At 42.6% G+C, this 24933-nt stretch overlaps 1 protein-coding gene across 1 annotated transcript; it reads left to right on the top strand.

The window, feature by feature from the left end:
• The first annotated feature begins 7137 nt into the window (after nt 1–7137).
• Nucleotides 7138–21420, top strand: LOC118649303 (N-formyl peptide receptor 2-like). Its single transcript, XM_036296219.1, has 2 exons — nt 7138–7173; nt 20255–21420. The coding sequence occupies exon 2, from the start codon at nt 20266–20268 to the stop codon at nt 21268–21270; it is 1005 nt and encodes a 334-aa protein (XP_036152112.1). The 5' UTR covers nt 7138–7173; nt 20255–20265; the 3' UTR covers nt 21271–21420.
• The last annotated feature ends 3513 nt before the right edge of the window (nt 21421–24933 follow it).

Below are 24933 nucleotides of genomic sequence, written 5' to 3'. Positions count from 1 at the left end.
GATGGGAAGCACTTGTCCATCCATTGGGCGGGCTCAGGACGTCTGGGGTTAATGAAGAGCATCATAGTAATCAACAGTCCGATATGGGTGTAAGATCTAGTTACGCTGCGTACTCACAATACACGCCAGGCTCCTGCCGACAGCTCATCTCCCTGGCCTGGCCGGTGTGGCTCAGTTGGTTGAGCATCCTGTGCACTGAAAGGCTACTGGTTTGATTTCCGGTCAGGGCACATGCCCAGGTTGTGGGTTCGGGCCCCGAGAGGCAACCAATCGATGTTTCTCTTTCACATACATGTTTCTCTCTCTCTCCCCTCCTCTCTCTCTAATATCAGTAAAAACAGGTTTTAAAAAGCTCATTTTCTCTTCCAAACCTTGCCTCAGCGTCCTCAAATGTTTGTTGTGAGGATGAAATAGGCTGATACCGTAAATCACGGGCTGGTGATTAACACACAGTAGGTACGAAATCATGTCAGGTTTTTGTAATTATTCTGCGGGTGAGGCAACTGAGACTTACAGCACTTACGTTAATTGCTTAAAATCACCCCAAAGCTCAGACTGTCGGATACCAGCAAAGGTCTCGTCCTGCCCTGCCCTGCCCTGCCCTGCCGCCTCTGCAGTTGAGCTAACATAATAGGCACTCACACTGCGTATTGTGAGCACTTGAAATATGGCAGACCTATGAGAGATGGGCTGTAAGAACAAAACAACAGACTTCAAAGACTTAGAATGAAAAAAATAATGGGAAGTATCTTGTTAATAATTTTTATAGTGACCATATGTTGAAATGATGATAATCTGGCAACATACGGTGAAGTAAAATATTTTATAAAAATTAACTTCACCTGGCCTTAGCTGGTTTGGCTCAGTGGATAGAGCGTTGGCCTGCAGACTGAAAGGTCCCGGGGTTGATTCCGGTCAAGGGCACATGCCTGGGTTTCGGGCTCGATCCCCAGTAGGGGGCGTGCAGGAGGCAGCCACATTGATGTTTCTATCGCTCTCTTTCCCTCTCCCTTCCTCTCTGAGATCAATAAATTTTTTTTAAATTAACTTCATCTGTTTCTTCTTACGTTTACAAAGTGCCTTTTTAAAAGTTACACACGTGGCTCACGTTTCTTTTGAACTTTGATGCTCTACAGCCTGGCAAATAATTGGTAGATGTTTTTCCACCCCCATCCAACCACAGAGATGCTCTGAGGAGGGTGTCCTCAAGAATCTCTAAGATGCCTTGGCTCGTGGCTCAGTTGGATGGAGCATCATCCTGTATACTAAAAAGGTGCAAGTTCGATTCCTGGTCAGGTACCTACCTAGGTTTCGGGTTCGATCCCAAGTCAGAGTGCTTACAGGATGCAACTGATCTCTCTCTCTCTCTCTCTCCCTCTCTCTCATTCTCGCTCTCTCTCAAATCAATTAAAAACACACACGCATTTTCCCAGCTGGTGTGGTTCAGTGGTTGAGTGTTGACCTGTGAACTAGGAGGTCACAGATCTATCCTGGTCAGGACACATGCCCAGGTTGTGTGCCTGATCCCCAGTGTGGGGCATGCAGGAGGCAGCCAATCAATGATTCTCTCTCATCACTGATGTCTCTCTCTCTCTCTCTCTCTCTCTCTCTCTCTCTCTCTCTCTCTCTCTCTCCCCCTTTCCTCTCTGAAATCAATAAAAATATAAACAAACAAACAAACAAAAAACACACATTTCCTTGAGTGAGGATTTTTTTCAACTATAAACCAAGAAATCTCTAAGGCAATCATTTGAAACAGTTGACGCAATGAATAAGGAAGATTCTGCAATGGTAGGAGGGGACACACCGGAAAGGAAAAGCTGTGCAACTGGGACTCCACCAACGCCGGAGGGTGAGGGAGAAAACCTCTGATCTCCAACCAGTCATGCTGGTTGCCCGTTGCTGAGCTCCTTTTATTGGGGGGGGGCGGGCACTCACTATGTGGAATCCTCACCTTTCTTGCCTCTGAGCTCAACAAGCTGGGAATTGGCTAAACATCACCACCAGTGAATGATAGAAGAAGAAACATGGGCTTTGAGAGCGGAAGTGACTGGCCTACGGTTTAAGGGTGCAATTCTGACAGCAGAGCTGGGTCCTGATGATGGGCCCCACACAACACCCAGGGCCAGTCTCTTCATGTGCAGACACAACCCTGCCCTGGGAGGCCACCTCTTCCCTATTATATTCACTCCCCAGGACCCATAATAATGATTATTCTGGCCCTTCTGCTTTCTTCTTCAAGCTCTGAACCTCCTCTGTCATCCCGCTCAGAGCTGATGTCCTTGCCTCATACCCCACCAAATCCACGCCGCTGTCTGCTCCTGCACCGCTGTTCTCTGCTTCCACCACCGTGGCCAGAAAGCCAGTATCCCCACCCAAGGCCCATGCTCTGCTTGTTCTCTGAATCCCACTCCCTCATTTCCTCAAGAACCTCCCTCCTTCACTTATCCCCTCTCTCCTGCAGCATCAAAATTTTCGTTCTAGCCCTAGCCAGTTTGGGTCAGTGGATAGAGCATCAGCCTGCATACTGAAAGGTCCCAGGTTCAATTCCGGTCAAGGGCATGTACCTTGGTTGCGGGCACATCCCCAGTAGGGAGTGTGCAGGAAGCAGCTGATCGATGTTTCTCTCTCATCAATGTTTCTAACTCTCTATCCCTCTCCCTTCCTCTCTGTAAAATATCAATAAAATATTTTTTTAAAAAAAATTTCGTTCTACTCTATCTTTCCCATCAGCACCCCAATATGACCTCTTATCTTTAAAAAAATTTATCCTTCAACTCCACATTCTCCCATAGTTTCTAATCAATTCCTTGGCTCTCTCACGTCCTGAAAGAGTTGTGTGTGCTTGTTGCATTCATTTCTTCACCTTGTATTTCTCTAGAACTCCCTCCAAAGAGTCCCGTGTCCCCGCTATTCTGCTGAGTGTGCGCTTGTTGAGCTCCCCGGCCCCTCCTCAAACTGTGGTCCTTGATCTGGACAGTTGTAAGTTCTGGTTTCCTGAAGAGAATGGCTCTGGCTCTATCAGCAGAAGATACACAAGAGGGACCCGGGAGGGGCAAGGGGAAACCAGGGCTCCCTGTGCTTCTCAGTGGCCTAGGACACCAAGAACAAACCAACATGGCACTGGTTTTAACAACATTTAGGCAGTAGACTGGGCCCTTTCAGAAACTCAAGTACCTGACTGTTTTCCTCAACCTCAATCTTCTGTGGGATGCAGTTGTTCAACCCTCTCAATAGCAAGATCAGGGCGTCCAGGAACTTTCTCTCTCAATGGATCAGCGTAAATAAAGGAGCAAATACTAAGGTGAGAAGAATCAGAGCTAAGCAATGAAAGGCAGAGATGACAAAGAGAGAGACCGGAACCGGAAACAGAGACAGCTCCCGACGAAAGGCAGAGAAGCTGAGACAGTTGGACGAGACAGTTGGACAAGACATTTGGAGCACTCCCAACCCATCGACCACAACCAAGATTGGTCCCATAATCCTCTGTTCCTGCGAAATTCACTTGGAAGGCTTCTAGCCCAAAGAGATGAAGGTTATCCCAAAATTGCAAGTATTATCCAAGGGTATCAGGAGTGATATAAGGAATTACAGGAAGACAGAGACAGAGGTAAGGGCAGTCATCCTAAAAACATTATTCCCAAGGCTTTGTATCAATTAGGATGCTTTCAATTATAATTAATTTATAATTTACAATTATCAATAATAATAAAAGGGTAATATGCTAATTAGACGGGATGTCCTTCTGGACATCATTCCGGATGAAGCCGGGCCGGAGGGAAGCAAGCCTGGGTCCCAGGTGCCAGAAGGAAGCTGGTGACAGCAGTCAGGGGAAGGAAGGCCTACTCTTGCACAAATTTTGTGCCTCGGGCCTCTAGTACCTAATAATGGCTTAAACCAAGACTACAGTCATAGTTTACAAGAATTTTGGAGCTGGGTAGTTGCTAGGTTAGGTTCTGTCTGAATAATATCATCAAGAACCATGTTTATTTTAGTTAACCTCAATGTGGTAGATTTCTTCCTGGAGATTGCCACCTCATGGCAGCAAGATAGCGGCCATAACTCCTGATTTCACACAATAGTATCCCCAGCCATAAATATGCAGATGAAATGGGGAATCACTGAAGATTTTTAATCAGAAGTGAGATATGTTCAGATTTGCATTTTACACAAATTTCTTTGGGGTCATACATAAAAGACAAATTTTAGAAGGCTGCCAAGGGAGGAAGGATAAAAAAAGTGGATGTGATCAAGAGTCAAAAGGAAGCCAAATTAAAATGAAAGTATGACAGAGGGCACTAGATAGTGAGAAAAAAACAAGAGGCATGGGACTCCACAGAGAGTAACTGACAGATTCCCAGGGATCTATATAAGTCTGGCTGAACAGACATATAACAAGATGCTCAATTTCACCGGTCATCAGAGAAATGCCAATAAAAACCACAATGAGATTCCATCTCACACCTATCAGAATGACTATCATCAATAAATCAACAAACAACAAGTATTGGTGAGGATGTGGAAAAAAGGGAACCCTCATGCACTGTTAGTGGCTATGCAAATTGGTGCAGCCACTATGAAAAACAGTACGGAGGTTCCTCAAAATTTGAAAAATAAAAGTACCCGTGACCCAGCTATTGCACTTCTGGGTATTTACCTAAGAAATCCAAAACAGCCGAGGCCGGTTTGGCTCAGTGGATAGAGCGTCGGCCTGCGGACTGGAGGGTCCCAGGTTCGATTCCGGTCAAGGGCATGTACCTTGGTTTCGGGCACATCCCCAGTGGGAGGTGTGCAGGAGGCAGCTGATCGATGTTTCTCTCTCATCGATGTTTCTAAGTCTCTATCCCTCTCCCTTCCTCTCTGTAAAAAAATCAATAAAATATATTTAAAAAAAAATATTTGTTGTGGGTCTCATGCGGCCCGAGGGTCGCAAGTTTGACATGCTTGACCTAGAGCAGTGATGGCGAACCTATGACATGCGTATCAGAGGTGACGCGTGAACTCATTTTTTTGGTTGATTTTTCTTTGTTAAATGGCATTTAAATATATAAAATAAATATCAACAACATAAGTCTTTGTTTTACTATGGTTGCAAATATCAAAAAATTTCTATATGTGATACGGCTCCAGAGTTAAGTTAGGGTTTTTCAAAATGCTGACACGCCGAGCTCAAAAGGTTCGCCCTCACTGGCCTAGAGGGTATTATGCTAAGTGAAATAAGTCCAAGACAAATACCATATGATTTCACTAATATGTGGGATCTAAAAAAATCAAAGTAAACAAACAAAACAGAAACAGACTCATAGATACACAGAACAAACTGATGGTCTTCAGAGGGGCCGGGGCGGGGGGCGGGGGCGGTTTGGGTGTATGGGTAAAAAAGGTAAAGAGAGTAAGAAGTACAAATTGGCAATTACGACATGGTCATGGGAGTGTAAAGTACAGCATGGAGAATACAGTCAATAATATTGTAATAACTATGGATGGTGCCAGGTAGGTATTAGACTTATCAGGGGGATCACTTCATAAGTTATATACACGTCTAACCACTGGGCTACCCATCTGAAAGTACTATAATATTGAATGTCAAATGTAATTGAAAAGTAAAAAAATAAAATGAAACAAAAGTCGGGCTGTTCTTCCTGGAACTGCATGTTTCTCATAAGCCCTTTTACTGAAACATAAGAAGGTTCTGTTTTGTTCCTTGCTACCAAGTAGCTCCTGATTAACCAGAATTTGATAAAATGGACAAAGGCAACATGACTAGGGTAAAAAAAAAGGAGAAATGTTTCAAATGGACTCCCATTTTGGAGTGGCCCCACTACCTAACCTAGTTAAGGCCAAAGGGGAAATGACATTGGGGTTAACCTGGGGCAAATTCTTGCCTGTGCTGCAAAAATCCCTCGCTACTCTGGTAGCTGATGTCTGAAATGGCCTCTGTCTCAGTAAATGAGGGTGCCTGAGATGGGAAGCCAGATTTCCGGACTGGACATCCAGATCTGCCTTTGAATAGTTCTGCAACTGGTAGAGTCATTTGACCCAGAGATCAGCAAAATGTTTTCTGTAAAAAGCCAGATAGTAAATATTACATTTTACAGGCCCTAGGGCAGTGGTTCTCAACCTTCCTAATGCTGCGACCCTTTAATACAGTTTCTCATGTTGTGGTGACCCCCAACCATAAAATTAGTTTCGTTGCTACTTCATAACTGTAATTTTGCTACTGTTATGAATTGTAATGTACATATCTGATATGCAGGATATATCTTCATTGTTACAAATTGAACATACTTAAAGCATAGTGATTAATCACAAAAACAATATGTAATTATATATGTGTTTTCCAATGGTCTTAGGCGACCCCTGTGTTCCCAGAAAGAACATGGAAGGTCTCTGTAAACACTCCCCTATACCTTGCCCTGTGTATCTCTTCCACTTATCCTTCTTGAGTTGTACCCTTTATAATAACCTGGCAGACATGTAATTTGTCATCCTGATTTCTATGAGCCATTCTAGCAAATTATCAAACCAAAGTCAGGACAACACCTGACTTATAGCTGCTCAATTAGAAGTACAGTTCGCAACCTGGGATTTGCAATTGTCAACGCAAGTGAGAGCAGCCTCTGGCATTGGGCCCATTACCTTGTGGGATCTGGCCCTAATTCCAGATAGACAGTGTCGGCCTGAATTGTAGGATACGCAGGTCAGGTCCACGGAGAACTGGAGAATTTCTCGATGGAGAACCAACCCACACATTTGGTGGCAGAAGTGGTATGTGAGTAGAGAAACAATTTGTTGTTTAACCATCATCTCTGGTTGTTGTTGTTTGCCTCAAGTTCTTCTCACCGCAGTACTTGTTCCTTTCATTTCCCTGAATCTCTGGAAGAGAAAGGGCCAGGACACCCAGCCCTTTGATATTCAGAGGATCGAACTCCGTCTCCCACAGAAGGTGGCAGGTGAAGGGAACATTCAGACATGACGTTTCTAAGGATAGCATGCTGACGCTATATCGAGAGTGACTTATGGGAACTGAAAAAAGCTCTGAGTTTCTGTCACCTGACTGATTCCAGCCCCATCGTCCCTCCCCCTTGCCCTTCAATAAAGTGCTGAAGCTCCTGCCTGAGTGACTCCACAGGAACACAGGAACTGGCCACAGGAACAGGGTCTCAGCTGGTGGTAAGTTGGAAGCCTGATAATTTAAAAATTATTATTTGAATATCTACTCTGTGGCAGATACCTCCTGAGCTCTAGAGCTGGACTGTCCAATAAGAATACACTTGCCACATATGATTATTGAGTTCTTGCTAGTCTGACCTGAGAGGTGTTGTAGTCAAAAATGAATTTTGTATACTCTAGACTTAGTACAAAAATGATATCAAATATCTTAGTGGTAATTCCTGTATTAGTTACATGTTCAAATCATATTTTTTGAAATGTTGGGTTAAATAAAAATACTATTAAGATTAATTAATGTAGCCCTGCCAGTGTGGCCCAGGTGGCTGGGCGTCGTCCCATGCACTGAGGGATTGCCGGTTCGATTCCTGGTCAGGGCACATACGCAAGTTGCTGCTTGGTCCTCGGTGGGCAGCACGCAGGAGGCAGCTGATCGATGACTTTCTCTCTCCCTCTCAAAATCAATTAAAACAATTTAAAGGTAAAAAAATGAAATTAATTAATATATTACTAAAATTGATTTCTTTTACTTTCTAAAAAAATGCAAGTCACATAAGTGGCTTGCATTTATGGCTTGCATTTATGTTTTTATTGGACAGAGTGACTGTAGAAATACAGTACTGAAAAACCTTGGTAATCTTTGCAACATATGTACTAATGTGGAGGGTGTTTAGCATAAAAATAAATGGACAAATAAACAAGAACAGTACCTAGTGAGACAGACTGTACCTGGGGTAGCTGCTTTACATTGTGAGTCAGCAAGGACCTCTCTGAGAATATATTATCTAAGCTAAGAATATTCAGAAAGAGCCACATGTGGGAAACTTGAAAGAAAGAGCATAGTAGGCAGAAGAAACAGGGGTACAAAAGCCCTGAGATGGCAATGAGGTTGGCATGTTCAAGAAATCAAAGGAATTCAGTGTGGATCCATCACAGTGTGAGAGAGGACAGCAGGTGAGAGAGGACCGCAGATATGTGAGGTCTGAGGGTTACCCAGAGCAGATCCATGAGTGCTTGGTGAGCTTGAGTTAATTTGGAAGCCTTTGGAGGGTGTTGAGCAGAATAATGTCATGGTATGATTTGTGTTTATAAAAGATCATTTGGCTTGTGTCTGGAGAATGGGTTGGGGTGGGGGTGGGGGTGCAGCATCAGTGGTAAGAAAAAGCTAGTGCGAATAAACAGTCAGACAAGGACCAGGGACAAGGGTAATGGTAATAAAAATGATTCCAGGTGTCAACTCAGTTGCTTTGTAAATAGAATTGATTGACCTGGATGGGATGGTCAGGGAAAAGGAAATCAAGGATAAGTATTGCATTTGGAAATTCAACTACTGAATGTTTTGTTTCCAAATACACACAGAATATTGGGTGAGTAACAGATATGAGAGGACGGAAGAACTAAGAGTTGGGTTTAGGCAATGTTATGTTTGGGGTGCTTATGGGATTTCCATAGGGCAGTGGTTCTCAACCTTCTGGCCCTTTAAATACAGTTCCTCATGTTGTGACCCAACCATAAAATTATTTTCATTGCTACTTCATAACTGTCATGTTGCTACTGTTATGAATCGTAATGTAGATATCTGATATGCAGGATGGCCTTAGATGACCCCTGTGAAAGGGTCGTTCAACCGCCAAAGGGGTCGCGACCCACAGGTTGAGAACCGCTGCCATAGGGAGATGTCAAGTGTCAGATAGTTACATATCAGGCGAGAACTCTGCGGAGAAGCCAAGGCTGATTACATAGATCAGAAGTTATGAGTATAATGTTATAAGCTATGAGACCGGATGACATCGCCTATGGAACAAGTAGAGAACAGAGAAGGCAGGAACACCACAACATTTAGAGTTAAATTTAGAGGAGAAAGAGGCTTCAGGTCAAGGTGGCAGCATAGGTGAAAGTGGTACTCACCTCCTCTCACAGCCACATCAAAATTTACAACTCATCCTTGGCCAGTTTGTCTCACTGGTTAGAGCATAGGCCTGTGGACCAAAGGGTCATGGGTTTGATTCCCAGTCAAGGGTACCTCTGTTGCAGGTTCACCAGCCCTGGTAGGGGCGAGTGTGGGAGGCAACTAATCCATGTGTCTCTCTCACATGGATGTTTCTCTCTCTCTCTCTCTCCCCCCTTCCTCTATCTGAAATAAAAAAATATAAAAAAGAACAATAAAATGTCAATAATTGCATATCTCAACCATTGAATCTAAAAATCAAAATAAATGAACAAGAAATCCAATGAATAAAAGAAAATGAACAATTAGAACCAGAGGCATGGAAACATGGAACAGATTGACAAATCTCAGAGAGAAGAAAGGAGGGGGGCCTGGGAGAGATTAATCAAAGAACTTACATGCCTATATGCACTATGTATGGACACAGACAATAGGGTGGTAAAGGCCTGGGGGTGGGGTGGGAAACAGGGGGAGGGGAGAAGGAGAGGAAAAGGGGGAACATCCGTAATACTTTCAATAGTAAATGTTTTTAAAAATTAGAGGAGACAAAGAAAGTAAATAATACTGAGCTGAAGTGACCAACGGAGCTATAAAGACAACCAAAGTGTGTGCATCTTACCATCTAAAGGCATAAAAAATGTGTTTTAAGAAGGAGGAAGTGGTTTATGGGTCTCATGTCACTAAGATATCAGGATAAGACCCGAGAAGGCACACTGGGGTGGTGACATGGAGGCCATAGGCCTCCTTAAGGGGAGCACAGTCCGTGGTGTGCTCAGGACCTAAGTCAATTTGCAGTGAGTTTAGGAGAAAGGCTTAGGTGACAAGTGGAGACACTGCCTTTTAGCATTTGGCTGTGAATACTCTTCACTGTGAGAATTTTCTTGAGAGACTAGGGCTGAAGCTGGAAAGGAACTTAGGCCAAGGACAGTTTCTTTGTGAAGGGAGGGGTTATGATCATGTTTGTTTGATGGAATGGTCTAGTACTGTGGTCAGCAAACTGCGGCTCGCGAGCCACATGCGGCTCTTTGGCCCCTTGAGTGTGGCTCTTCCACAAAATACCACGTGCGGGCGCGCAGACAGTGAGATTGAAACTTCGTGGCCCATGCACAGAAGTCGGCTTTCGGCCCGGGCGAGTCTATTTTGAAGAAGTACTGTTGATATTTGGCTCTTTGACTAATGAGTTTGCTGACCACTGGTCTAGTAGAAAGAATATCTTGGAGCCAAAACCGGTTTGGCCCAGTGGATAGAGCGTCGGCCTGCTGACTGAAGGGTCCCAGGTTCGATTCCGGTCAAGGGCATGTACCTGGGTTGCGAGCACATCCCCAGTAGGAGATGTGCAGGAGGCGGCTGATCGATGTTTCTCTCTCATCGATGTTTCTAACTCTCTATCTCTCTCCCTTCCTCTCTGTAAAAAATCAATAAAATATATTTTTTTTAAAAAAGAATATCTTGGAGAAGTTTTGGCAGATAAGTGATACTTATAAGTGATACTGCAGATAGGAAATTCTTGGGAAGCTGGGACAGAGAGAGGGATCCAGAGCAAACATCAAGGGGGAATGAACAAGACCTCTTGATTCACTCACTAAGAGGTACAGACAGACTAGAGAGTTTGCTTGCAAGAAGGCTAAAAAGTTCACAAACATTACCCTTTTCTCATTAAAATATTAGTCAAGGGCATCTGCTGAGAGCAGGAATGGGGAGGAGGTTAAGAAGTCTGAGGAGAAATCAGAAGTTCAAAGCATGAAAATGCAAACATGATGAAGAAAGAGAGGAACATAACAAGGGACTGCTGAGTTTCCATGTGAAATCTGTGGTCATAAATTCGGTGGTGCCTCTTAACAATTCTGATCTTGGGCAGGTCACTTTCTCTGCCCAATGTATGATGACACTAATCCAAAAGCAAGGATGTTGTCATTGGAGTTGATAAACTGTACTGTGAATGACACCTTTTATGAGTCACCAAATAGCAGCCATCATAATCCATCTGAGCACCATCCGTGGATCACAGGCTCTCCCCCACCCTGCAATGAGAGTGGGCCCATAATTTCACAACTTTGCTGCATTAACCTTTCCCTAACCATCATTGCCCAATCATCCTTCCTTGTTGTATCAACATTTTTAAACCAATAATTTAAGAAATTATTGAGCTCACCATATCCTCTGAGGCCCTTGTAGGGTGTCGACTGGGTGGGTAGAGAGAACTGACCGTGTAGAGGAAGTATGGGGTGGGAGAAAGTTAAGAGGAAATTTCTGGTGGAATCCTGAGCTCAAATTCAGGCTCTACCTCTTACTAACTGAGGGCTTTCACAAAATTAATATAACCAGTTTTAGTCTTCACTTCCTGATCTGTACAATGGTTATACTAGTTATAACTACCATGATTCCATATTTTGAAAGTCACAGAGTATGCTCGTGCTTTACACATACTCACACATGCAATCCTCAAGAGCCATATAAGAAGACTTTTACTGAGGGTTAAAAGAGGAGCTCTTGGCACATACAAGATGCTCAATGCAGTTAATACGATAATTATCACCTTTGTTCTTGACCTGAACTTGAGCTTTCACAATGTATGGTCCCGGATTGTGTTCTAGGACACAGGACAGAGGCTGGTGAGCACCAAGAGTCCCCATGTGTTATAGACATTTGGTTCACCCTAAAAGATTTCTATGTCTATCCTCATCCAATCCTCACCTAAAAATTGGTTTAACCAGAAAATCACCCTATTCTGTAGAGGAGCAAACTGTAGTTCGATGAGATATCACTAACTAAACACTCATATTGGGCAAGGTGTCAGAGAGGAGATTAGAATACAGATTGACATAACTCCAGTGACCAACACTACAGTATAATACTGATTCTCAACTAGAGGTGATTTTACCCCCTGGGGACATTGGACACTTATAACTAGAAGGGGTTGCTACTAGGTTCTTGCAGAAGACCAGAGAGGTGGATAAACATTCTACAATGTATAGGACAGTCCCCCAAAACAAAGAATTATACACCCAAATATCAATGTTGCCAAGATTGAGAAACCCTGCCCTACGTGAAGCAATATCCCATAGACAACTGGGTAGAAGTGTTAAGTGAAGACAGGAACAAAAGAAGAACAAAAAAAAGAAAAGAAAATGAAGCAAACTGTCATACTAGGGTATGGTCATCTCCAGGTAATATTGGGGGATGAACCTATAAAAGACAGTATTTACAGTGGCAAAGGCAGTGGTTCTGGAATCAGTTCAATCTGGTTTTCAAAGCTTGCTGTCTCCACTGACTAGCTGGGCTCATGACGGTGAACAACTGCTGAAACCCTTGGACCATGATTTCCCCCTGGTGAAAAAGGGATCATAATGGATGTCTTGAATATTATTTTTATATATTTTTCATTTATTTCAGAGAGGAAGGGGGAGAGAGAGAGAGAGAGAGAGAGAGAGAGAGAGAGAATCATTGATCAGCTGCTCGCGCACGCCCCCCACTGGGGATCGAGCCCACTACTCGGGCATGTGCCCTGACCGGGAATCAAACTTCAACCTCCTGTTTTGTAGGTTGACACCCAACCAGTAGTGAGCCACGCTGGATGGGCTTGCCATATTACAAATACTAAATGTACATCAGTGCTCAAAAATTGGTATGTCTCTGCAGGAGGCAAATTAGCCGAAGCTAAGATGATTCTCAATTTTTGAGGCCATACAAAATTGCTCTAGATCAGTGGTTCTCAACCACTCAATTATTTTCGTTGCTACTTCATAACTGTAATGTTGCTACTGTTATGAATCATAATGTAAATATCTGATATGCAGGATAGTCTTCGGCGACCCCTGTGAAAGGGTCATTCGACCCCCAAAGGGCTGGCAACCTAAATGTTGAGAACCGCTGCTCTAGATGTTATGCAATGAGATTAGAGGATGGGTTCATGAATGTGCATTTCTACAGCCACCCTGGATGTTTCTGATAAAACTCAGACCAGAGAATGAGGAACCTGGATAGGTGGAATAGACAAGTGGGTCACACAGATATTGGGTTGAATGTGGAGGCAACAGTTACAGATGTGTCCTGGTCCAGAGGCAAATACTACTATATTTTTGTGGATTCCCATTCTTTTTTTTTATTTTTATTTTTTATTTTTTTTTTATTTATTTTATTTTTTTATTGCTTACAGTATTACAAATGGTATTACATATGTGTCCCTTCCCCCCGCCCCCCCCCCCCGCCCTTGACAATCTCCTGGCCTCCCCTACCCCCCAGTGTCTTATGTCCATTGGTTATGCTTATATGCATGCATACAAGTCCTTTGGTTGATCTCTTACCCCCCTCCCTCCTGCCCCCCAACCCTCCCCGGCCTTCCCACTGCAGTTTGACAATCTGTCTGAGGCTGCTCTGCCTCTGTATCTATTATTGTTCATAAGTTTATAATGGTCTCTATTATCCATGAATGAGTGAGAACATGTGGTATTTTTTCCTTCATTGACTGGCTTATTTCACTTAGCATAATGCTCTCCAGTTCCATCCATGCCGTTGCAAATGGTAAGAGTTCCTTCTTTTTTACAGCAGCATAGTATTCCATCGTGTAGATGTACCACAGTTTTCTAATCCATTCATCTACTGATGGGCACTTAGGCTGTTTCCAGATCCTAGCTATGGTGAATTGTGCTGCTATGAACATAGGGGTGCATATATCCTTTCTGATTGGTGTTTCTGGTTTCTTGGGATATATTCCTAGAAGTGGGATCACAGGGTCAAATGGGAGTTCCATTTTTAGTTTTTTGAGGAAACTCCATACTGTCTTCCATAGTGGCAGCACCAGTCTGCATTCCCACCAGCAGTGCACGAGTGTTCCTTTTTCTCCACATCCTTTCCAGCACTTGTCGTTTGTTGATTTGTTGATGATATCCAATCTGACAGGTGTGAGATGGTACCTCATTGCTGTTTTGATTTGCATCTCTCGGATGATTAGTGACTTTGAGCATGTTTTCATATGTCTGTTGGCTTTCTGAATGTCCTCTTTTGAAAGGTGTCTATTTAGGTCCTTTGCCCATTTTTTGATTGGATTGTTTATCTTCCTTTTGTTAAGTTGTATGAGTTCCCTATAAATTTTGGAGATTAGGCCCTTATCAGATATGACATTGGCAAATATGTTTTCCCACACAGTGGGTTTTCTCATTGTTTTGTTGATGGTTTCTTTTGCTGTGCAGAAGCTTTTTATTTTCATGTAGTCCCATTTGTTCATTTTCTCTTTAGTTTCAAGTGCCCTAGGAGCTGTATCAGTGAAGAAATTGCTTCGGCATATGTCTGAGATTTTGTTGCCTTTGGATTCTTCTAGAATTTTTATGGTTTCCTGTCGTACATTTAAGTCCTTTATCCATTTTGAGTTTATTTTTGTGTATGGTGTAAGTTGGTGATCTAGTTTCATTTTCTTGCATATACCTGTATAATTTTCCCAACACCATTTATTGAAGAGACTATCTTGGCTCCATTGTATGTTCTTGCCTCCTTTGTCAAATATTAATTGAGCATATTGGTTCGGGCCGATTTCTGGGCTCTCTATTCTATTCCATTGATCTATATGCCTGTTCTTGTGCCAGTACCAGGCAGTTTTGAGAACAGTGGCTTTGTAATACAGCTTGATATCTGGTATTGAGATCCCACCTACTTTGTTCTTTCTCAGGATTGCTGCAGCTATTCGGGGTCTTTTTTTATTCCAGATGAATTTTTGGAGAGTTCGTTCTAGATCTGTGAAGTATGCCATTGGTATTTTAATGGGAAGTGCGTTGAATTTATAGATTGCTTTGGGTAGTATGGACATTTTAATGATGTTGATTCTACCAATCCATGAACACGGTATGTTCTTCCATCTGTTTACGTCTTCCTCTATCTCTTTTTTCAACGTCCTGTAGTTTTCTGAGTAGAGGTCTTTTACCTCTTTAGTTAAGTTTATTCCTAGGTAGCTTAATTTTTTTGGTGCGATGATGAATGGGATTGTTTTTATAATCTCTCTTTCTGAAAGTTCACTATTGGTGTATAGAAATGCCTCAGATTTCTTGGGGTTAATTTTGTATCCTGCTACATTGCCAAATTCATGTATTAAGTCTAGTAGCTTTTTGATGGAGTCTCTAGGGTTTTGTATGTATAATATCATGTCGTCTGCAAATAAGGACAGTTTTACTTCCTCTTTTCCAATTTGGATGCCTTTTATTTCTTCTTCTTGCCTAATTGCGATGGCTAATACTTCCAGTACTATGTTGAACAGGAGTGGTGAGAGTGGGAATCCCTCTCTTGTTCCTGTTCTTAGGGGAAATGGTGTTAGTTTTTGTCCATTGAGTATGATGTTGGCTGTGGGCCTGTCATATATGGCTTTTATTATGTTGAGGTATGATCCTTCTACTCCTGCTTTGCTGAGAGTTTTTATCAAAAATGGGTGTTGGATTTTGTCAAATGCTTTTTCTGCATCAATTGATATGACCATGTGGTTTTTTTCTTTCAATTTGTTTATGTGATGTATCACGTTTATTGATTTGCGGATATTGTACCATCCTTGCATCCCTGAGAGAAATCCTACTTGGTCATGGTGTATGATCTTTCTGATGTACTGCTGGATCCGATTTGCTAAGATTTTGTTGAGGATTTTGGCATCTATGTTCATGAGGGATATTGGCCTGTAATTCTCTTTCATTGTGTTGTCTTTACCTGGTTTTGGTATTAGGGTGATGCTGGCTTCATAGAATGAGCTTGGAAGTGTTCCTTCCTCTTAGATTTTTTTGTAGTAGTCTGAGGAAGATAGGCTTTAGTTCTTCCTTGAATGTTTGGTAAAACTCCCCTGTGAAGCTGTCTGGTCCTGGGCTTTTGTTTGCTGGAAGCTTTTTGATGACTGCTTCAATTTCTTCCATAGTTATTGGCCTATTGAGATTTTTAGATTCTTCCTGATTGAGTTTTGGAATGTTGTATTTTTCTAGGAATTTGTCCATTTCCTCTAGGTTGTCTAGTTTGTTGGAGTAGAGCTGTCCATAGTATTTTTTAACAATCATTTGTATTTCTGTGGGGTCTGTTGTTATTTCGCCTCTATCGTTTCTGATTTTGTTTATTTGGGTCCTCTCTCTTTGCTTCTTGATGAGCCTGGCTAGAGGTTTGTCAATCTTGTTTATCCTTTCAAAGAACCAGCTCTTGGTTTCACTGATTTCCTGTATTGTTTTTTTGGTCTCTATGTCATTTATTTCTGCTCTAATCTTTATTATCTCCTTCCTTCTGCTCACTCTGGGGTTTTCTTGTTGCTCTCTTTCTAATTCCTTGAGATGTAGAGTTAGATGATTTACTACCATTTTTTCTTGTTTTTTGAGATAGGCTTGTAGAGCTATAAACTTCTCTCTCAGGACTGCTTTCATTGTGTCCCATAGGTTTTGGATTGTTGTGTTTTCATTGTCATTAGTTTCCAGGATGTTTTTGATTTCTTCTTTGATCTCATTGTTAACCCAATCAATATTTAATAACATGCTATTCAGCTTCCAAGTGTTTGAGTATTTGGGGTTGTTTTTATTGTAGTTTATTTCTAATATTATGCCATCGTGGTCTGAGAAGATGCTTTTTATGATTTCAATCTTCTTGAATTTGGGGAGACTTTGCTTGTGACCCAATATGTGGTCTATTTTTGAATATGTCCCATGAGCATCAGAGTGGAATGTATATTCCATGGCTTTGGGGCGAAGTGTTCTGAAGATGTCTATTAAGTCCATCTGATCTAGTGAGTCATTTAGGATTGCTGTTTCTTTGCTGATTGTTTGTCTATAGGACTTATCCAGTGATGTCAGTGGTGTATTGAAGTCCCCTACTATGATTGTATTGTTGTTGATCTCTCCTTTGATATCTTCCAAGAGTTTTTTTTTATGAATTTGGGTGCTCCTGCATTGGGTGCATATATGTTTACCAGAGTTATATCTTCTTGTTGTATTGATCCCTTTAGTATTATGAAGTGGCCTTCCTTATCTCTTGTTATGGCCTTCACTTTGAGGTCTATTTTGTCCGATATAAGTATTGCTACCCCAGCTTTCTTTTCCTTTCCATTTGCCTGAAAGATATCTTTCCATCCCTTCACTTTCAGTCTGTGTGAGTCCCCTCTAATGAGGTGGGTCTCTTGTAGACAGCAAATGTATGGGTCATGTTTTTTTATCCATTCAGCCACTCAATGTCTTTTGGTTGGAGCATTTAGTCCGTTTACGTTTAAAGTTATTATTGAAAGGTACTTGTTTGTAGCCATTTCTTTTTTTGTGTGGCTTTTTTCTTTCTGAGCTTTCTATTTCTTCTTTTTACACCAGTCCCTTTAGCATTTCTTGCATTGCTGGCTTGGTGGTGATAAACTCCCTTAGCCTTTTTTTGTCTGTGAAGCTTCTTATTTCCCCTTCAATTTTGAATGATAGCCTTGCTGGATAGAGTATTCTTGGATTCAGTTCTTTGCGTTGCATCACTTTGTAAATTTCCATCCATTCTTTTCTGGCCTGATGTGTTTCTGTTGAGAAATCATTTGATAATCTAATGGGAGATCCCTTGTATGTAACTTTCCGTCTCTCTCTTGCAGCCTGTAAGATTCTCCCTTTGTCCTGAACATTTGCCATGGTAATTATGATGTGTCTTGGTGTGGGTCTTTTCAGGTTCACCTGTTTGGGACTCTCTGGGCTTGTGTGACTTTTTTCTTCCCCACCTCAGGGAAGTTTTCTGATATTATTTCTTCGAGTAGGTTTTCTAATCCTTGTTCCTCTTTCTGTTGTTCTGGAACCCCTATTATTCGTATGTTGTTTCGTTTCATGTTGTCCCAAAGCTCCCTTAGGCTCTCCTCCTGTCTTTTAATTTTTTTTCTCCAATTGCAGTACAGTTTGGGTGTGTTTTGCTTCCTTGTCTTCTAATTCACTAATTCGGCCCTCTGCTTCTCCTAGTCTACTGTTGATACTTTCAATGGTGTTTTTTATTGCAGCTATATCGCTCTTCATTTCTTCTTGGGTCTTACTTAAGTTGTTGATTTTTTCATCTGTTTCTTCTAGCTTCTTGCATATGTTATTGATTTTTTCCTCTGTCCGGTTTATGCACTCTAGGACCCTTATTCTGAATTCTTTTTCTGTCATGTTGCATGCCTCTGTATCACTTAGCTGCTTTTCTGGCGAGTCCTCTTTTTCTTTCCTTTGGGGGTTTCTTTGTCTACCCATGTTTGATCTCACTGACATATCTAGACGAGTTGTTCAGTGGCTGCTCCCTGGGTGGCAGTGACTCCTTGGGCTGTGGTTGCTCTTCGGGCGGTTGCAGTAGCAGCTGCTCCTCAGTTGGCAGCAGCTCCTCTGGTGGGTGCTGTTCACAGCTGTGGTGGCTCTTCTGGCTGTTGGGGGGAGGTTTCACGTACAGCTCCTGTTCCTCAGACAGAGGGTGTGGTGCTCAGGAGGCTGCAGTTGCTTGGATCTGCTGCGTTGATTTAAAGGCACAAAATACAACCCAACAAGGCACCATGTACCAGGCACTTTCCAGGGGAGCTCTGCCCTTCCTGGCTGCAAGCCGTCTCACCAGCTGAGTAGTTTCACCAATTTGGGGTGGGTGTTATTAGTTTCAGCTGCTTACTCCATTTGCTCCGGGAGACGATCTGGAACGCGTCTGCCTATATCGCAGCCATCTTCAGAAATCCAGATTCCCATTCTTAAGAGCAAGCGAATTTATGCCAAAAGCTCCCCAAGATATCTTCCCCTAGTGTTATTGTACAGGATTTGGTCATGTTCCACTGCTAAAATACTCCTTTGCAAAGTAAAGCAAATTCCAGCTACCAGTGAGACTATCAGGGTTTGCCTCCAAAGATGGAGAGGAACATCTTCCCTGAAGAGTGAGAAACTAAATATAATTGAGGTATGGTCAGCAGGGAAGAATTGGGGAACCCAACCATGTGGCTCAGTTGGTTGAGCATCGTCCCATGCACCAAGAGGTTGCTGGTGAGATTCCCAGTCTGGGCACATGCCTGGATTATAGGCTCAATCAGTGTAGGGGACGTGCAGGAGACAACCAATAGATAATGTTTCTCTCTCTCTCCTTCACCCTTCCCATCTCTCTCAAATCAATAAAAACATATTTTAAAAATATATCCTTGGGTGAGGATTTAAAAAAATTTTTTAAAGAAAAAAATTAAGAAATGGATATTGGGTAGGAATCCAGCAATGAATGTCACAGTGGTGTAGTAGAGGAAGAACTGGAAGTCAGATCAAGCTGAACTGAAGTCCTACCTCTACCACTTACTACCTAACTGACCTTCTAGGTCTCATAATTGCTCTGAATATCAATTATTCCTATGAAAACTAGATATGACCATAATAGAGTTGTGTGTAAGTCAACTGGATATATATATATATAATCTCAATCATTGCCATTTAATAGAATGCATGGTTTCTAAAAGAACCCCACAAATATTAACTAAACCTATTACTCTCATATTATCTATGCCATATATACTAAAGCTATACCATGAGAGAAAATTCCTTGTTATCTCAAACAGAGAAGAGCTCCATGGAAAACAAAAGGGCCCAATTCACTAACCTCTTCCAGCAAAGACTCCTCAGAATGTCATATTACAATATATAACCAGTAACTGTTCAAGTTGCCTTCAGCCATAAACTTAAACCACAGTCTAAAACTTTAAAGACAAATCAATCAATAGGTCAAGGATTCTCATGGGGGAGGAACAGGAGCTGCGAGTCTGTGAGAACCTGGGGCTGGAAGAGGTTGCAGAGCCTGCCAGCATCTATGCATTGAGTCATGGGTGGAAGAGTTGTGACCATACTCGCTCTGAGTCTACTGCTCCCTCACTGTGCCCAAGATGCCTCCCATCAATTTCCTGTTGTTTATACACCCTCAGCTCAGGATTCTGCTGATGGACAGAAGCCTTGTAACACTCTTGGTTAAGTAATCAGCCTGATAGGTGGAATGTATGTTAATAACTATGGGAATATAGAGAAGTGTCCTTTCCCAAAGGCAGAGCCAAGAGTCTGTCCAATTTCAGTGACTAGCCACAAGGTTCAGGAAAGCGATTTTGGAGAGGAAGCTCAGTCTAGTGGGAGTTGTTGGCCTGAACAGAAATGCTGTAAGATGGTGCACAGCTAACAAATTCTCATTGTTGAAATGTTTCAGGTGTGGGCAGGATGGAAACTGGCTACACTGCTCCGCAGATCTTCTTACTGGTGACAAATGGGATCACCTGTGTCCTCGGCATCGTGGGCAATGCACTTGTGATCTGGGTGGCTGGATTCCGGATGGCATTCACAGTCACCACCTTGTGCTACCTGAACCTGGCCTTAGCTGACTTCTTCTTCAGCGCCACTCTGCCATTCTTCATGGTTGTAAATACCATGAGAGGACAATGGCCTTATGGCTGGTTCCTATGCAAGTTATTTAACATTATGGCAGATACAAACCTGTATGGAAGTGTCTTCCTCATTGCTTTCATTGCTCTGGACCGCTGTATCTGTGTCCTGCATCCGGTCTGGGCCCAGAACCACCGCACTCTAAGTCTGGCTAAAAAAGTGATCACTGTACCCTGGATTCTTGCTCTACTCCTTAACTTGCCAGTTCTCATCTTTGTTACTACAGTAACAGATGATAACGGGGATATATACTGTGGTTTCAACACTAACTTCTGGGGTAACATCACTGAAGAAGAGAAGTTGCAGAGGACCGTTACCTCATTAGCAATCATAGGGATCAACCGGTTTGTCATTGGCTTCACTCTACCGATGTCCATCATCGCCATCTGCTATGGGCTCATTGCAGCCAAAATCCGAAACAAGGGCATGATGAAGTCCCGCCATCCCTTTCGGGTCCTCACTGCTGTCGGAGCTTCCTTTTTCATTTGCTGGTTCCCCTATCAACTGTGTGTTCTTCTGGGCACACTCTGTGCCAGAGCAGTATTTGAAGGAAAGTATAACATCATTCTTCTCCTGATACCTCTAACAATCTCCCTGGCCTTTTTCAACAGCTGCCTCAACCCAATGCTCTACGTCTTCCTGGGTCGAGACTTCCGAAAGAGACTGATCCACTCCCTGCCTGCCAGTCTGGAGAGGGCCCTGACTGAGGACTCAGCCCCAACCAGTGACACAACAATCAAATCTCCTTCACCTCCTACAGAGGCCCAATTACAGGAGATGTGAGGTGACAAGGATCAGCCTGCTCCTGTCCTGCTCCTCTTCCAGCTTCACCTTATCTTAGGTCAGTGGTTCTCAACCTTCTGGCCCGTTAAATATAGTTCCTCATGTTGTGACCCAACCATAACATTATTTTTCTTGCTACTTCATAACTGTAATGTTGCTACTGTTATGAATCATAATGTAAATATCTGAATGCAGGATTGTCTTAGGCGACCCCTGTGAAAGGGTCGTTCAACCGCCAAAGGGGTCGCGACTCACAGGTTGAGAACCGCTGCCTTAGATCATAATGAGCGTTAGGTAAAATTACTCTGGCCAAGAGACTGTAGAAAGAGACTGAGGGCCCCATTATTACACTCAGAGTTTCTTAAGGAAACAGACGTACAAGGCTCAGCTTGGGAGGCAGCAAGATGACACGGAGGTCCTCCCAGCCACAGGGCAGGTGATAAGGAGTTTATAGGACAGGGAAGATGGATGGGGGTACTGGAGAATGACCCACTTCAGATAAGAAGAAAATGCCTATATACTCACACAAAACACAGTGAGGGGCCGGCCGAGGAACAAGCATGCCAGGGACTTTTGGGAGGGGGTGGACTGTCTTGAGGGACTTTCTGGAAAGCGATCTCTGCTCTGGCCTGAATCTAGTGGATCTAGCCAGACAGTCTGGCAGCGATCACATCAGTGAATAGCGTCTTCTCCACAATGAACCACTCATCATGAAAAATACTTTGGTGACCCCTGATCTGGGGGGAAGATATGGACATCAGGGTATATTGCTTTTATTTTTGGTTATACCCTGGGGGTAGGTGGTCATGGGAAAGAATACAGGAATAGGAAGAGGAAGATGGATGGGGAATCTGTAAAGTTTAGATGAGAGAGTATATTAAGGGAAAAACTTTAGCATTTCATCATGAAGAAAGACGTTTCCTGTAGATTTGTTTTTATCTGTTTTTTTAATCTGAAAACAAGTTTCTTAATCCTGCTTTACTAATGGTTTGCTTCTTTTTTAAATAAAGAATAAGTGTTGGACTATATCAAATGCATATTCAGCAGTAATTAAGATGATCATATTATTTTTATCATTTTACTTACAAAATCATAAAGTATATTTCTTTTTGAATGTTAAACTACCTTGTATGCCCTAACCGGTTTGGCTCGGTGGGTAGAGCGTCGGCCTGCGGACTGAAAGGTCCCAGGTTCGATTCCGGCCAAGGGCATGTACCTTGGTTGCGGGCACATCCCCAGTAGGAGGTGTGCAGGAGGCAGCTGATTGGTGTTCCTCTCTCATTGATGTTTCTAACTCTCTATCCCTCTCCCCTCCGCGCTGTGAAAAATCAATAAAATATATTTTTAAAAAAATAAAATAAAATAAACTACCTTTGTATTCATAGAATAACCACAGTAGGTCATGATACATTTTGTATATTTCTAATTAATCTCACTAGATGGGTTTGGAATTTCTGCATTTATGATTATGTAAAGATGAGTCTGGTCTTTTACTTTCCTCTTATATCCATGTCATGTTTTACATCAAAAGAAAAAGAGCTGGGAAGTGATTCCTCCAATACTATTCTCTGGTGTTATATTTTTTATTAACGTGTAGAGAAATTCACCAGTGAAGCAAGTTGAGTCTTGGGCTTTCTTTTTGAGAAGACTTCTTAACAGACTCAATTCCTTTAATAACGATCAGATATTCAGACCATCTATTTCCTCTTCTGTCTGTTTTGGTAATCTGTGACATTCAAGGAATTTAGCCATATTTTCCAAATGGTCAAATTTATTGGTATGAAACAGTAGGAAAACTGTGTTACAGAACTTGGTAGGGGTATCTTTACATAATTAGAATGTAATTTATCTGGGGGCAGGGTTTGGCCTTTATTGTTCATGAATGGACCCCCAAAACCATATGTGTAAAATAGCGCCTGACGTGATAGACACCCAAGAAGGAGTTGTATAATTAATGACTCAAAAATAATAGCATCGTCCAGGTATCAACTGCGACCTTTAATGTCTAATTAAATGAACTCTGAACTCATCATGAATGGGGGCCTGTTTACTGAACTCTCGCTGCCATTCCCAAAATTTTTAAAAACCCTCAAGTGGTTTATCTCTTTAAGAACACCTCAGATTTTTATTTTCTGTTTCAAATAAAGTACTCTGGCTAACTGTTGACTGATGTCTTTGCTTTGAAATAAATCAATCTGCAGTAGTTCTCAGCCTTTTTTCTTGGTTTCCGCAAATAATCACTCACACGTTGTCATTTAATGTGTAACATAACATCCTTATGCAGTGGCAAAGGCGAACTCAAAATAAATATTCAGCCAAAACCGGTTTGGCTCAGTGGATAGAGCGTCAGCCTGCGAACTCAAGGGTCCCGGGTTCGATTCCGGTCAAGGGCATGTACCTGGGTTGCAGGCACATCCCCAGTGGGAGGTGTGCAGGAGGCAGCTGATCGATGTTTCTCTCTCATCGATGTTTCTAACTCTCTATCTCTCTCCCTTCCTCTCTGTAAAAAATCAATAAAATATAAAAAAATAAAAATAAATAAATATTCAAATGCAAAAAAATATTTAGTCTTAGTCCCTGGTTCTTACAATAGCATCTAAACACTTGCAATTTCCTAAATGACAGAAGTGTCTTGTATTTATTTTTTAAAACTTTCCTGCACGCTTCTGTTAATTTAATTTATTTATTTTCATTAATCCACACCTGAGGGTTTTTAGAGAGTGGGAGGAAGGGAGGGAAGGAAGGAGAGAAAGAGAGAGAGAGAGAGAGAGAGAGAGAGAGAGAGAGAGAGAGAGACCGCGATTGGTTCCCTCCTACACGCACTCCAACCAGGGCCAGGGATAGAGCCTACAACTGAGGTACAGGCCCTTCGCCAGAAGGGAACCTGGGACTCTTTAGTCCGAGGGCCAATGCTCTATCCATTGATCCAACCCATCTAGGGCTAGAACTGTCTTTTTATCATGAGGAGTCCCTTTGGATCACACCAGAATTTATGCTAATGAGGTAAGTTAGGGTGGACGCCTAGGTAGCCTCAGTAGGACCAAGTGATTACATTTCAGCTCAACACACTGACTTCTGGAAACAATAGCTGGGAAGGTGCAGGATATTAAGCTCCATAAAAACTTTTGAACAATACGACTTGATGAATTTCTAGGTAGTTGAACACATCAAGGTATTGGAAGGGTAATGCCCCAGAGAGAACTTGAAAACTATGTGCACACACATCCCCCATACCTTGCCCAATGCATCTCTTCAATTTGGCTATTCTGAGTTGTATTCTTAATAATCCCATCTAATAAAGAAGTAATATGCAAATTGACCATCACTCCAAAACACAAGATGGCCACACCCCTGTGGTCAAAGATGGCCATCCTCATATGAACACAAGATGGCCACCACAAGATGGCCAGCAGGGGAGGGCAGTTGGTGGTGACCTGGCCAGCAGGGAGAGCAGATAGTGGTGACAAGGTCAGCAGGGAAGTGCAGTTGGGGGCACCAGCCCTGCAGGGGAGGGCATTTGTGGGGAACAGGTCTGCAGGGGAGAGCAGTTACGGGTGAACAGGCCTGCAGGGGAGGGTAGTAAGGGGCAATCAGGCCAGCAGGGGAGCAGTTAGGCATTGATCAGGCTGGCAGGAGAGTGGTTAGGGGCAATCAGGCAGGCAG

The sequence above is a fragment of the Myotis myotis genome, unplaced genomic scaffold (assembly GCF_014108235.1).
Source record: "Myotis myotis isolate mMyoMyo1 unplaced genomic scaffold, mMyoMyo1.p scaffold_m19_p_28, whole genome shotgun sequence".
Lineage (NCBI taxonomy): Eukaryota > Metazoa > Chordata > Mammalia > Chiroptera > Vespertilionidae > Myotis > Myotis myotis.
The sequence above is the reverse complement of the archived record's forward strand: the minus strand, read 5'-3'. Positions and strand labels throughout refer to the sequence as shown.